The 15,220-nt window shown below is 41.4% G+C and overlaps 1 protein-coding gene across 1 annotated transcript in view; it reads right to left on the bottom strand.

The window, feature by feature from the left end:
* RASGRF2 (Ras protein specific guanine nucleotide releasing factor 2) overlaps positions 1–15,220 on the bottom strand; it is a 216,302-nt gene that overhangs the window by 116,442 nt on the left and 84,640 nt on the right. The window contains exons 5-9 of the mRNA XM_069492794.1: positions 13,471–13,724; positions 7,326–7,405; positions 6,739–6,932; positions 1,566–1,675; positions 713–831 (exon numbers count right to left, since the gene is read on the bottom strand). Of these exons, the coding sequence (XP_069348895.1) occupies positions 713–831; positions 1,566–1,675; positions 6,739–6,932; positions 7,326–7,405; positions 13,471–13,724 (757 nt within the window). The remainder of the gene's footprint in view (positions 1–712; positions 832–1,565; positions 1,676–6,738; positions 6,933–7,325; positions 7,406–13,470; positions 13,725–15,220) is intronic.

Raw genomic sequence — 15,220 nt, 5'->3', positions numbered from 1 at the left:
TTTTTGCACTTTGGAATAAGAGCCGAGGAGAAATATGCATTGTCAAGCTATTGCTTCTCCACAGTTTCCAGCACAAACATCTTCAACTCTTCAAAAGCTCGATTTACCGGGTGATGCCCCCAAAGCACACTCCACAAACACGAGAGCTTCGCCATTACCCAAGTGTGGCGAGGGTTGATCAGGAGACATTGCCTCTGGCAACTGAAGTTACCAGTTGAGTCAAATCACATCATGGGGGACTGATCCAGATGTGCCGATGAAAAATGGGAACAAGAGGCAGCTGTTTTCACTTCGGACATTGTCCCCAGTCTTATGGGAAAGGGCTTTGAGCAACGCAAGTTTCTCTTGGGCCTTTGCCTGGATATCGTCACCATTCGGCACTGCCACTCTGATGGGCCAGGCCGACCCATCCTCCTTGGGGCTGCAGAGAATGTCCGGTCCACTGAGGAGGAGAGTCCAGTCAGAGTGTAATTGACTGCCCCACGCGTGCTTTACTATGATTGTGTTGCTGTTTTTCATGGCCCCTGAAAAGAAACAGCACAAAGGTGGGCCTCAACCACAGCAGGGGGGAAGGCCGAGGGGTGTCCTGCATGAACAGGACAAGCACACAGCTAAAACAGGCCTGCTCCAAAATGCCTTCCTGGGGGTGCCAGAGATCGTGTGACAGGTGCACAGAACACATAGGCCATGAGTCTGTTTCACAAGGACTTACCTTGGCGGATGAAAGTTTGGCTGGTGTCCAGCAAAATGTCACAGCCCTCCACAATCATTCTTTCTATGGCAAGGTTTTTCCTTATGTTTTCAGTGTCGCTGACTTCATCGTGCATTACTCTGTCAGACACAACACAGACAGGGACATGGTAAGAGAGATTTTCTGTTGCCATAGCAAGTGGGCAAAGAAGAGCTCCATCTGAGAAGCTCGGTTTTGAACTTCTATCACTGAACTGGGGCTGTGGGGGAAGCAGACTGCACCTTCAGGCTTCAGCAAGTCATGACTCAAAACAAGGCCAATGTGCATGAAGATTCTAAACGGTAAGTGGGTCAGTGATCCGTGAGTGTCCTGGGAATGCCTGCTTTTAAATACTACAGGAGACCAACATATTATTTTATGGACAGCTCCCCTCATTGAAAGTAGGGTGCCATTTCTTGGAGGCAGACTAAATTAGAGACCTTTATACCACTTATTCCACATAAGCTAAAGGAACACAGACGTAAATAAGTACTTGTAACAATGAAAAGTCACTGAGAAATGCAAACTGTACATTCTCTAGCTTCTTGCCAAATGTGAATATAAAATGCAAATGAAAGTCATTTTTTTATTATGCTGAAAGAAATGTGAACACTTCCAAACTTAACCAAGTACACCTAGTCTTCATTACATAAATTCATACGCTGTAAGGCAAAGACAGCTTCATCTCGTGAGCTAGCATTGAACTTTAAGGTGAAGCTGAGAAGCTGGACTTGTGTTTTGCTACTTGGTCCTTGGAACATAAACAACAGGTTTGCATAAGAAATTAACTTGCTGCTTTCCCATCCCAAGCCTTTATTTTAAGTTCTCTGCATACCTGGATAGTTCCTCTAGTTTTGATTTAGCAAACTCCAGACTTTTCCTCTCCACATGCTCATGGGGTGTATGAGCTAGGAGCTCATGCAGTGTGATGATATACCTGGGGATCTGGATGCAAAAGAAAGCCAGTGTGAGCCAGAGGTCAGGAGGGGTGACAGGGGACATCCTCTAGAGCACCTTTATCACTCTGAGAAGCTCATCTCTACTCTTACAGTTTTGATTGTTTTACAATTTTTTAAAGAAACACAAATAAAACAAACTACGCTTCAAACTCCACACACATCAAAAAAGAATTCATAAAAAACACATGAAAGGTGCAAATAAATGAAGTATTAGGGTACAAAGAAACAATTGATTGTTTCTGTAATGTTTTGACATAATCATACTTTTGGAATCACAGTTTTTGAAAATTGGTTCATAGGGAAACAGACATAGCTATCTATCATCAGGTCACTTAAGTCTGTATTTTAGATATGTTTTTCTGTCTGCAAAATTTTTAAAAAATTGACAATCCTACTGTACTGTTCTCTTTAAGAATTAAAACTTGGGAGAAGCTATGTTCACCTTTATTACATTCTGCTCCTACTTTATCTCAATTCAACCCCTTGTAGTAAAAAGTATTAATTAGATTATCTATTTATACTTTTGCTTATGAACAGATTATCTATCTGAATGCTATCAAAGGCAGAAACTCCACCAACCATAGGAAGATTTTAAAAGACCATGACAGAGATTTAACTCAAGGTATAGTGATTCAACATATTTATTTTTTATTGGCTTATAAAGTTTTTTTAGAAAGCAGGGACTGTGGGCTTAATTTTAACAATAACATGCATGAACAACAGTTATTAATATTATATAACACTACCCGCTGGAGATCAGACCGCGTGCCCCAGACTTTGCTCATGTGTCCAGGCCTCCAACAACATAGGAATTATTTCCCCATTTTACAGATAGGGAAGTAAAGTGGGAAGAGGTTCAGGAACTTGCCCAAAGTGGCCTCATAGGAAATGGCAGAGCCAGCTATGAGCCCAGCTCTGACCAGTGCCCTAAGTGCCTCTGCTCAGAGCCACACTCGAGGGTCTCTTCTGCGGGGACCCAAGTCTCACTCAGCACTTGAAAGGACCCCTGAGAATGAAGAAAGTAAAAACAGCTTGCTGGGGCCCTGTGTGCAGCTCTCGCCATTCCATCCTGAGGGGTTGGTGGCCCTAACTACGGATCTGCTTTTGCTGTCATGCAGGTGGTGGCCTTCACTGGGATGTCACTAATATTTACTGAGTGCCTACATGTGTGCACCATGCACAGATGGCAGCCACCTTCATCACAGACATCGAACTGCAGTGCATACTCAGATCGTGTCCTAGGAAGTGACGTCAAGTTAAGGTGTAGGGAAGCACAGATAGATCCCTTTAGTATGAGAGGGTGGGACATGCGAGACCCCTCCCTCTGTGGGACAGATGGAGATTTTCTTCCTCTTCATCCCTTGAACATCTCACTAAAACAGCCTTTAAAGCTGTCCCACTTGGTGAAGTCTCCCGGGGTAAGTGTGCTTTCAAATATCCCTTCTGTTGGCACAATCGCATGATCCATAAAAGTTTGCCTGTAAGTTGGTAGTTCCACAAGACATTAAGGCCATCAGCAGCTAAGCTAACATAGTCAATTTTTCATAGCAAAGGAGGCAGGAGTGGGAGACCCTGACTACTTAGAACGCACCGAAAACCCACAAAACCGAGTTTAGTCAATAGCTTCATGATCCTCCCCCAATACTTAAATCTGCTTTAAAACAGTCCCTGGCTAAGATTCAAATGAACAGATTTGAATTCAGTCACTGGCCCTTTCATACCACTTTCTGGTGGAGGAGCAAACAAGTGCTGAATCTGCCAAAAAGCAGGCCAAGGAAGTTCTGCAGAGAAGTGGACGGCCCTCCAAACAGCTCAGCTCTATACTCAAGAGCTGATTATAAATCTGTTCCCAAAAAAGCCGAGAATCATAGGAACTGTCTAAATGAATCATAATTCTGCTTTCAATTATGGAACAAATACTTGTCACTTCACAGACATTAATTAGCTTGCTCTCCAATTACAGTGAATAAGTGGATAAAAGAACAAGTGGCTGTTTCTGGAGAACATCTAACAGTACTGCTCTTGTCAGGCGCAGATTTCACGATTGGCTTACTCACGGACTTCCAACACGTAATATCCAAATAAACAGAGGAGCAGCTGAAGCCAATTTAAACAGTACCAGCCAAGCCACTGTCTTTGATAAATAAAAAGTATGTTAATGACTACATTATTTTCCATAACAAATTTCTTGGCAACACTTGGACTTACTGGCCTGATAGTTCAATTGGGGATAATTTTACTGCATCATCCAAATTCTACAATTCCTCCATGTTTCAACATAGCTCAATTAACAGCAGCAATTGACTAACTCAAAGAAGTGCCCAGAAGGAGGAATAATACAATCACCTTCTTTCTTCTACACATACTCAGGCTAAAGGCTTCTAATTATCTCCCCCCCTCCCTCTGCCCCAACACCAACTTCTGCCCCCATGTCTAGGCTCAGGAAAAAATGTGGGCCAGAAGCCCCTTGGCAGTGTAAACTAGGTTCACCTCTTCCATTGTTGCCCTACGGCAAAAAAGTGTAGGACCCTGTCCTTATCCCAAGGCATTCAGCCCTACACGGGAGCATGGCAGACACGCAGAAGCACCGCCGCTCACACAAGGTGCGCGGAGGGAAGCAGATATGCCCAGACTCTCTGAGGAAACAATCACCTTCACTCTTTCACCTCATTAGTGAAAGACTACAGGAACAAGCAGGATAGAATGAGCCTAGTAAGACAAAATCTTCAAGCTTCTAGAAAAGGCAATTTCTCCTCGACTGTTTCATGGTTACTCCTAAAGAGAAGGCAGGAGGGTGAGGTACCAAGTGAAGAAGACAGAGGAGAGACACCAAGGTGCATGAAGCCATTGGGCAGCAAACTCGGATTTCTCCTTTTGGTCTATTCAAAATAGTTATTGGGAAGCAGATGAAGACAATTTAGTGCTTTTTCAATTCGCTCATTTCTTGCAGTGAGACCCATTCTGGCTAAATTCTTTAAGTTTAGACTTCTCCCAGAGCAAAGGCTCTCACAAGCTGAAGCCTTTGATTTTCCTGGTCTGGGAGAAGCAAAAAAAACTTCAATCTCACCCTAAATTCTAGGGTGTGAGGTCACCACAGTCTTGAAGGGGAAGGTTCCTAGGCTAACACCAAGCTCCTTGCAACACCACATAGTTACCCAACCCACAATGTCAGAGCCAGTCTAATCCTAGGACTCGGGATTACAGAATCAGAAAGCTAGAGAGCTTGGAGATAACCAGAGCTCAGCTGCCTCAATTTAGAGATTAGGAAATAGAGATTTAGATTGGTTCAATTATTTTCCCCAATGCTATGACTGAAGGGTGAGTGAGACACCAGGTCTCCTAAAGATTCCTAGTCCAATGATTTTTTTCTGACATTATGAGAATTCGTTAGGGTCAATCAAAATGCTTAGTCATTGCCATTGGGCTTAAACTCCAGGGAGAAGGAGGGAGAGGAGGTGGAAGTGTATCCCAGCATTTTTAAGAACTCTAAATACCTTTCCAAGGTCCTACATTCAACTGTATTTGGACACCTCATCTACACTGCAAGTGCAGTTCTGCCATTTTAAAACACTGATAGAATCACACCAAGAAGGAATTCAGTAACAGTGAGAAAGACATCAGTGGGCTGTCAGAAAGGGAGCTAGATACCTCTCTGAATGCTCCATGTGTTGTTCACAACTTTACCTTTGCATTTTCACCTGACTTGGGTTTACTGAACAGATTCAATTTCGGGTATTGGATCATAACCTAGAGATAACTGCCAAAAGTTCAGACAGAATCTCAGAAGAACATTACACTACATGAGTTTCATTGTAAATAAAATCTTAAATTCCAATTATATATATAGTAAAAAAAAAAAAACTCTGAAAATTTTCTCATGAAATATTTCCTCAGAGAGGCAAAGAGTTCAAACAATTCAGTACCACAGAAAAAACAATAACATTATAAAGTTTCACTATAGTTAAGTGGTTTCAAATGCATCCCTTTGGTTTTAAAAAATTTTACTGAACTTCCATGGCGACTTCCAGGATTTTGAGCAGGACTGACAAACTTTAAGACAAATAATTAAAAACCACAGCAACATTTCTTTCTGAGGCTGCAAAATGATTAGCTGGGTCACGGTAATGTTCAGGAGGACAGAGCTCTCCACAGTAACCATAACACACATGATTAGTAGAATCGGTTTACCACATGACAATCTGAAGGCCTGGCCAGAAGCCCCATAAATTCCACAATGGGAACACTCGATGCCTTTCCAAAAGAACAGAATCGACACTTTTCAAAAGAACAGGAGGTTCCATACACATTTTGGCCTCCATGGTTCTCACTCCAGAGCTCTTAACAGTAAAACCTTAGATTCGGGAAAGAATGCAAATGTACTTGATCCCTTCGGTTGCTCTAGTCCCCAAAACTGGACATCAAGACAAGGCCCAGCCTCATCCTGGCAACCTAATTGCCGAGAGTCCCCAGGTCCGGCCAGTGCCTGCTGGCTCCTCAGCCTCCACAGCCTCTGTGACCAGGGACGTCCTCCTTTTGTTCTCCAGATCCCCGGCCGGGGGTGGGGGGGGGGGGGGGCGGGGACCGGACAGCAACCACGACAGTTGGGGGAAGATGCACCGAAAAACAAAAGCTTCCCAGCAGTCGCTCCAGTCCCTGAGAACCTTTTATGCAACCAGCATAAACTGGAACATTTGCACAGAATCCTATTTCTGTAAACCAAATAATATTTTTAAACATGCTGGAGGAGGAGACTCCATGAAAGAGGTCTGTGTGGAATCTTTCTGCAAAGAGAAAATTCTGCTGCTTTTCAAAAAATCATTTCTGAACTATTTGCTTCAAAACTGCCTGGTTTTCCTACCTATATTGGACAGAGAGAGAATGTGTAGCACACTGTTTGTGGATCTCAGGGTCAAGCTTGAGACAGTGTCAGAGGATGCACGTGTGCCGTTATTCACAGGGCGTGCTTATACGTCCCGCTCTGGTCACACTAGGTATCAGTGACACTGAGCTGGAACTAGAGATTTGTGAAATGCATCGCAGGTGACTTACCTGAAACATTGGATAGGTCAAGAACGTTTCCAGCATCCTCCCCTCACAGGCAGGGTTGGCTTCGTACTGTTTTAAGAGTTTGTCAAAATCTCTGTTTTGCTTACAATTGGCAAGTACTTGGAGGCTGTACTGGTGATTACGCACAAATTCTTGATAAATGTTCAGCATGGGCAGCAAAATATCAAACAGATCAGCTGGAAAAAAAAAGAAGTTAATGTGGCTGATTCCCTTGGGGCTTGGTAAATTACCTACACTCTACGGGAATAGCCAAGGGCGGCTCCCGGCACCAGGTGTCACACATGGGGCCCCAGTCCTGAGGCCTGAACGATAATCTGGTAGAATGTACCCTAGGGCAGAATATGACTCCAGCCCCAAAGGAACTATGACAGGCCTGGGGAAAGGGTCGAAAGGTAACTTCTGAGGCAGGGCCCAAAGGACCCAAAGGCAATGAGACAGACTCCTAGTGGCAAAGAAAGCTCACAGGTCAACAGGGAAATTCCAACAGCACAGGCTGAATAACGCAGAAGTTATTTTACTATAATTGTAGCCATTCTGAGAGATCTTATAACTTTAAAGAATGCACTTACCTAAAATTAAAGTAGGCCAGTTTGCTATCCTTGCCTTTAGTCCTTGATGAAATATTTCATGAAGAAACATGATTGTTTCACTATTTAAAAAAATGAGAAAATAATATAATTTAGTTGCTGTAAAGTGTTTATTTCATTTTTTAAAAAAGTCCACTGCATCCTTTAATCCTTAATATATACATGATATCCATGTCTCATAGAGCCTCCAAACTGCACGGCCGACAATAGCCTGGATTATACCAGCCTCCCTCAAGTACTATGACAACCTCAGAAAACTCTGATAAGCTTCAAACACTGGAGGACAGAAAGCACCATTCACCGTCACATAACCCTCTTCATCAGTTTATAAGTGAGCTTTCTACTGTTAGAATGCAGCATTTCAATTGATAATCAGAAAAAGTTATGATCCTTTTTCTTTTTGTATTTGATTCTAGATAACTCAGGGGAAGGTCTCTCTCACTGAAACGAGTTTTGACAGAAGGAGAGAGGGGAAAAATGCAAAGCAAAAATTTTGACAGAACTCTAGGATAACCACTCCTAAGATACTCAAGACAGAAATGTAAAAGAATCTTCTGAAAAGAGTGAAGCCTACACAGAGATACTAAAATAAGGACAATGCATAAATCAAGGATCTAAATTCCTAAAGGGGCCAAGAAAGGTAGTTACCAAAGTCAAAACATCTTTTGCTTTTTCCTCATTGGAATTAACCTACTGCAATGAGTCTTTGAAGCCTTTTCTGAACTAACACATTGACACATTCATACCCAGAACTATTCATCTCAGTGAGATACCTTGACTTCTTACAAGTCAAATTCCATTACAACAGACATCAGGAAGTCCTTACTATTTCAAATGGTCCATGAAATAAAATACACACTGCTTATAATTTGTTTTCCTTTTACATAATTTTTTTTTTTTTTTTTTGAGATAGGGTCTTGCTCTGTCACCCAGGGCTACAGTGCAGTGGTGTCATCATAACTCACAGCAACCTCAAACTCCTGGGCTCAAGCGATCCTCCTGCCTAAGCCTCCCAAGTATCTGGGACTACAGGCACGTGCCACCACGTCCAACTAACTTTTTTATTTTTTATTTTTTGTAGAGACGGGATCTTGCTCATGCTCAGGCTGGTCTTGAACTCCTAGGTTCAAGCAATCTTCCCACCCTGGCCTCCCAAAGTGCTAGGATTATAGGTGTGAGTCACTGCACCCCACCTCTTTTATAGAAATTTTAACTAAGTAGTGTTTGTTGTCCAAAGATTTCAACCAAATCTAGTTTGGTAGGTATTATAGATTAGTCATTCAATCTGCATTTCATTTTCCTTCTAGTTGGAGAGGTGAAGGGGTAACACATTTCCCAGGCTCCCTTGCAGCTATGAGACTGGATGTAAATTCAGTTCCACTAATAGATGCACACGGCAAGACCCGGAAGGTGCAAGAAGAAGCCATCTTCCTGTTGTCAAAAGTCAGTCATGGAGATGTGAGTGCTCTAGGGGCAATTTAGCACCTAGCCTCAGAATTCTAGTTTCTGGGAACCAGCTTCATGGGTCTGAGAGGCAGCTGTCACAGCAATAGCAGTGGCAGTAGTTTCCTAACTTTTGGATCACATTTACGATGCTGTCCCCTTAAACTCAGCAGTGTAGAGGCAGGTCCCTAACTTTATTCTTCCAGCCCTTCCAACAGATTCTTTAAGCAGCTAATTCCCTCCACTCAGAGAGGTATGTATCTGTCCTACATTGAAAACTAACTGATACATCTACCTTCATATTTTGACACCTAGATGGTTAGAAAACAGATGAAACAATTCTGTATATAAAAAGGTAGATTACATTTTTGTAAGTATAAATGCTGTGTAAATTCAAAATAATTGACCTGCCTAGGTCTTCAATCTCAAAGGCAAGGCAAAGGAATCCAGCTAAACAACAGTAACGACAGCAAACACCCTTTAAACCAAAACACCCTTTAAACCTCGCCTTTAAAAACATACTTTCTTCACAGTATGTTAAATAAAATAAGCCAGGCACGGAAAGACAAATATTGCATGTTCTCATTCATATGTGGGAACTTAAAAAGTTGATCTCATGGAAGTAGTGGACAGCATGGTGATTACCAGAGAGGCCAGGAAGGACAGTAAGGAGGGGGGCAAGAAAATGGGCTGGTTAATGGGTACAAAAATACGGTTACATAGAAGGAATAAGCTCTGTTGCTTGATAGCACAATAGGGCAACTATTGTTAACAATAATTTATTGTACATTTCAAAATAGCTAGAAGAGAAGATTTAGAATGTTCCCAACACAAACAAATAATAAATGTTTGAGGTGATGGATATCTCACTCACCCAGATTTGATCATTACATGTTCACAAGTACCCCGTTAATAAACTATTATGTATCCATAAAAATTAAAAATATAAAAACATTTTAAGTATCTCTTAAAATCTCCATCTAGCACTAGGTGTAGTAAACAACTGTGAGTCTGTATAAAGAGCTTAACGGCCTCACCTTCCAAAAAGAGGCACATCTTGACTCTAAATTGAAACAATACGATAAACCTGGCCTTTTGTGTTTCCGATCAAGCAATCCAATGGAAACAAACCTCCAGAGGCAACCTAAAACCGAAGTGGCACAGGCTCTGATGGCGTCACTATGAAAGCATGCAGTTCACAAGTCCGCTCACTGCCATCCGATCTGTTGAAACTGCACACTTGGTGACAGAAGTATCACCAAAATGCTAGCTCTAATGCGTGGGGGCCAAGAGCCACTCCAAGCCCCTCTGCATGTCTCACACACTTGAGAGGAGCCACTGCCATGCAATGTGGGGAAATCTTCCTCCCTCCTTTCAACAAAAGAGAACTTAGCTTTTCGACTCATGTTATCAGACTACCACTCCTCACCCTACCTTTTTGCAGTTATCTACAAACCCCCAGTTACTCTTCCTGGAGACTTGAGATCTGAGCTTCCAGCTCACTGTGGGTCCTTTTTCCAACACTACTCTTGTCCTAATTCTCAGTGACTCCAATAGGCACACAAACAACATTCTAGTATCTTGGCTTCTCAGGGGTTTGAACTCCTCCAAAGATCCTGCCCTCCATTGGCCTCAGTCAACACTGCCTTGATTGTACTCTAGACTTTGCCATTGTCAATAACTGCGTCCTTTTCCTCTCCCAGTTTCAGGCACACCACTCTCTGACCGCCTCCTTATCTTTCAGTTCACTACCTTTAGAACCCTGACTCCAAAACTCCTTTCACACCTTCAGGACCTAAATCTAGAGATCCTACCACCTTTTCATTGGCCAAAACCCCCTCACACCAGCATTTCCCTCTCTACACAGGTTAGATTCCATGGCTCCTTGTCATAATCTCTTCCTTGCATACACCTTCAACTCCCTTATTCTTTTGTCTATTCATCATATTCACCTCACACAACACCAATCCTAGTTAATCCCAAACATCCACTCACTCTGCACCTGCATCCATGCAACTGAAAGTGGCTAAAGAAAAACATGTGACATCCTGACTGGTCTCACTGTAAAGTGTTACTAGCGTAACAAGCTAATGTGGACTCTGAGTGCCACCCAGCAACTATGCTGCATTCCCGAATCCATTCATTACCCTGCTCTACTTGATCACTATTTTGCCCCTTCTCTCTTACTCAACTCTGACACTTCCCTCCCATCTGCACTGTCAGCTTCCTAACTACAGAGGTGTCCATGTGCTATTCCTTCCCTGCCATGCTCCCAGCTAAGACCACTCTCTTGACTTATCACCATATTCTATCCACTTTTGCTTACTCGCGTTTACTGCTCACCAATTCTCCCTTCTCTCGCCTACATCATTCTTTTTCCCTCTTTATTTACCTCCAGGTACCACCCTGTTTCTCTGCTCCTCTTCATAGCAACCATCCTTAAAAGAGTTTTCTCTCCCCACCCTCTCCAATTCCCAACTCCCCCACCCATTCTCTCCGAAGCCCCCTGCAATCAGGCTTTGGCCCTTCATCAGTGTTACCAGTAAGCTCCAAGTTGTTAAACCCATGGTTAATTCTCAGCTACCAAATTTATATCTCCAGCTCAGAACCCTCCCCTGACTCCAGACTAATGTCCAATCCCTGTTCACCTGAGGTCTCCACTTGCATGGCTAATAGCATCTCCTGCTCAATAGGTCCAAGAGAAAACTCCTCCTCTTTTCTCCTAAACCTGTCCTTGCCTCAATCTTCACCATTTAGTAAATAGCAACGCCATCCTTCTAGTCATTCAGGCCAAAAACTTTGGAATCTTACTTGTCTTTTTGATTTCTCAAAAAACCCACATCCAAACCATCCACAAATCCTACTGGCTCTAACTTAAAAATACACCCAGATTCCAACACATTGCAATCATCTCTTATTTTATTTGGATTAAATAGCCACCTAACTGACTTCCCTACAGCCTATTCTCCACAGAAAAGTCAGAGTGAGCCTTTGAAAACGTAAGTCATATCATGACACTTCTCTGCTCAAAACCCCACCCAGAATCTCCCCAGCTCATTTAGAGTAAAAGTCAATGGCTGTACGTGTCCCATCTGCTAACTCCCCGACTCCTCCCTTGAGCTGGGCAGGGCTTCAAGCTGGCTGGCCACACAGGCCATGCCCCAGGTCATTGCACTGGCAACGCCTTTGGCTCATACCACCCTTCCCCCAGGAAGCCACATGGCTTCCTCACCAACTTCAAGTCCTTGCTCAAATGTTAACTTACCTTTGAAGATTTTCTGAACACTGACTATTAAAAAAAAAAAAAAAAAAAAAACACCAAAAAAAAAAAAAAAAAACAACCTAACTATGGCATATTTATACACTGTAATACCATATAGTGGTTTTTTATTTTTTGAGACAGAATCTCGCTTTGTTGCTCGCGCTAGAGTGAGTGCCGTGGTGTCAGCCTAGCTCACAGCAACCTCAAACTCCTGAGCTTAAGCGATCCTACTGCCTCAGCCCCCCGAGTAGCTGGGACTACAGGCATGCGCCACCATGCCCGGTTAATTTTTTCTATATATATTTTTTAGTTGGCCAGATAATTTCTTTCTATTTTTTAGTAGAGACAGGGTCTCGCTCTTGCTCAGGCTGGTCTTGAACTCCTGACCTCGAGTGATCCACCCGCCTCGGTCTCCCAGAGTGCTAGGATTACAGGTGTGAGCAACCGCGCCCAACCCCATATAGTGGTTTTTTAAAAAACAGAGTGCTCTTTAGGTATCAATATGGAAGAAAGATCTTCAGTATATATTGTTAAGCGAAAAAAGTCAAGCATATGTTAAAGTACATTGACTTTTGTGTAAGAAGAAGGGGAATAAGATTCTATATTCATATTTGCTTAGCTCTAAATCAAGAAACACTGAAAGAATATATAAGAAACTAATAAAATGATGCTATGCATAGAAAGTGGGCGGAACAGGTCAAACAGGGCGAGAGTGCCGCTGCTAACTGCTGTTTGATGTCTTCATGTTAGTTTGACTTTTGAACCATATAATTATATTATCTACTCAAAAACAAATAAATAGCTAAAATTATAAGTAAAACACCCAGGTACTCCCTTTCTGCAATCTTCTCTGCTTCCTGTCTTTATTTTTCTCCACAGCGCTAATCACCATATAACATATTAATACTACATATTTCACTGATTCATTATTCATTGTCTTCTTGCATCAAAATTTAAGTTTCATGAAGGCAGGGATTTTCTGCTGTGTTCACTCAAGAATCCTCAGCAGTAAGGACACTATAAACATTTATTGAGCAAACAAATTCACTAGAGATTCTCAGGCCCCAGTTTTTGTTCTTCCTAAAATAATCCTGTATAATTAACATGAAAATACCCATTAATCACTCCATTTTCCTCAGTTTATGAGGGAGGTTCCCTTCCGCAACACACACACATACCCACACAATGAAAAGAAAACATAAGTCAAATAGACAAGAAAAATTAAGAAAATTAGATGCCAAGATTCAAGATAAAGATATGCAAATTTGGGCTGACAATGAAACACAAATGATAGCTTCCTTATTTTTAATATCATAAACTCATAGAGATGAATTTATAAGACCTATTTTAAGATTAAGTAAAAGTTCTTTCAAGAAATACAAATGGCTTTTTCACATGACTCTGATTGATGCAAAGACAAACCTGTTGAGAAAAATACTGCTGACATCATCATGGCTGATGGGGGGCTTCTTGGAGCTGGCGGCCATTCGCAGGGGCCGGAGGAAGCCATTGACCAGGATGTAGAGCTGATGCACATACTCTGACTCCGCCTCCACCATGGTGAACACAATCTGGTTTCTCTTCCTCATACTTTCAGCGTGAGGAGAACAGATGTAATCCTGCACAATGGTCTTCCATTTCCTTCTACACAACCATCCTCGCATGAAGCTCTGAACCTACAGAAAAAAAAAACCAAAAAGGAATCTCAGGGAGGTGTGAGACTAACTTTCTTAAGCCTTTCAGTAGATGTGTCCATTCTGTGCCACATAAAACTCTTTCATGGGTGCACTAGCAGAATGGTTCCACCAGCAGAATAAATAATGACGGGCTTTTTCTAAGTAGCAAGAAAACAATGATGACTTAAAACACAATTTTTTTTCCTCAGGTTTATAAGTTTCTTCCATAAGCTTAAGCTCTTTAGGCCTGTCTATATGGACTCCAAAAATATTACATATTTAGTTATTATTATAACATTTTAAGAAAGAAAGAATTGAAGGTTAATTCTTTAACATTATAGGATCATCTATTTTTTTAATTTTTAAAAATTATAGCAAAAACACATAACAGAAAACTTACCATCTTAACTATGTTTAAGTGTACAGTGCAGTAATGATAAGTATATTCATATTGTTTTGCAACATATCTCCAGAACATTTTTATCTTTCAAAACTGAAACTCTATACCCATGAAACAACAACTCCCTATTTACCCCTTCCCTCGCCCCTGGTAACCACCATTATACTTTTTGTTCTGTGAATTTGACTACTTTAGATACATCGTATGAGTGGAATCATATAGTATTTGTCTTTCTGTGACTGGCTTATTTCACTTAGTATAATGTCCTCAAGGTGCATCCATATTGTAGCATGTGCCAGGATTTCCTTCCTTTTTAAGGATGAATAATATTCCATTGTATGTACAGACTACATTTTGTTTATTCATCTGTTGATAGACATTTTGGTTGCTTCCACCTCTTGGCTCTTGTGAATAACGCTGCTATGAACATGGGTGTGCAAATATCTCTTCAAGATTCTAATCCTGTTTTCAGTTCTTTTAGATATATATACCCAGAAGTGGGATTACTGCATCATATGATAGTTCTTTTTTTAATTTTTTGAGTAACCATCATACTGTTTTTCATAGAGGTTACATCATTTTACAATCCCACCAACAGTGCACAGGGTTCCAATGTGTCCACATCATCACCAACACTTGTTATTTTCTTTTTTTTTTTTTTGATATGAGCTACCCTAATAGGTGTGCAGTGATATCTCATTGTGGTTTTGATTTTCATTTCTCTGATAATTAGTGATGTTGAACATCTTTTCATGCATTTATTGGCCATTTGTTTATCATCTTTGGTGAAAAGTCTATTCAAATCCTTTGCCAATTTTATATTGGGTTATTTCATTTTTTGTTGTTGGGTTTTGTTTTATTTTGTTTTGAAGTTTAAAAAAATAAGTGTTAGAGATCAGCTCCTCCAATGATTTACTTTCATAAATGAGTAAAATAAATTTCAGAGTAAGTCACACAGCTAGGAAAGCTGCCACCAGATTCAGTGCTCTTTCACCTGCCTTTTGTTAATTATAAGGATTCTCCTTCCTAGCCACATGGACAAAACACACATTAACCATGTCCAGTGATGATTACTTCATAAAAAAGAACATAAAAT

The sequence above is a fragment of the Eulemur rufifrons genome, chromosome 17 (genome assembly GCF_041146395.1).
Source record: "Eulemur rufifrons isolate Redbay chromosome 17, OSU_ERuf_1, whole genome shotgun sequence".
NCBI classification, from domain to species: domain Eukaryota; kingdom Metazoa; phylum Chordata; class Mammalia; order Primates; family Lemuridae; genus Eulemur; species Eulemur rufifrons.
The sequence above is the reverse complement of the archived record's forward strand: the minus strand, read 5'-3'. Positions and strand labels throughout refer to the sequence as shown.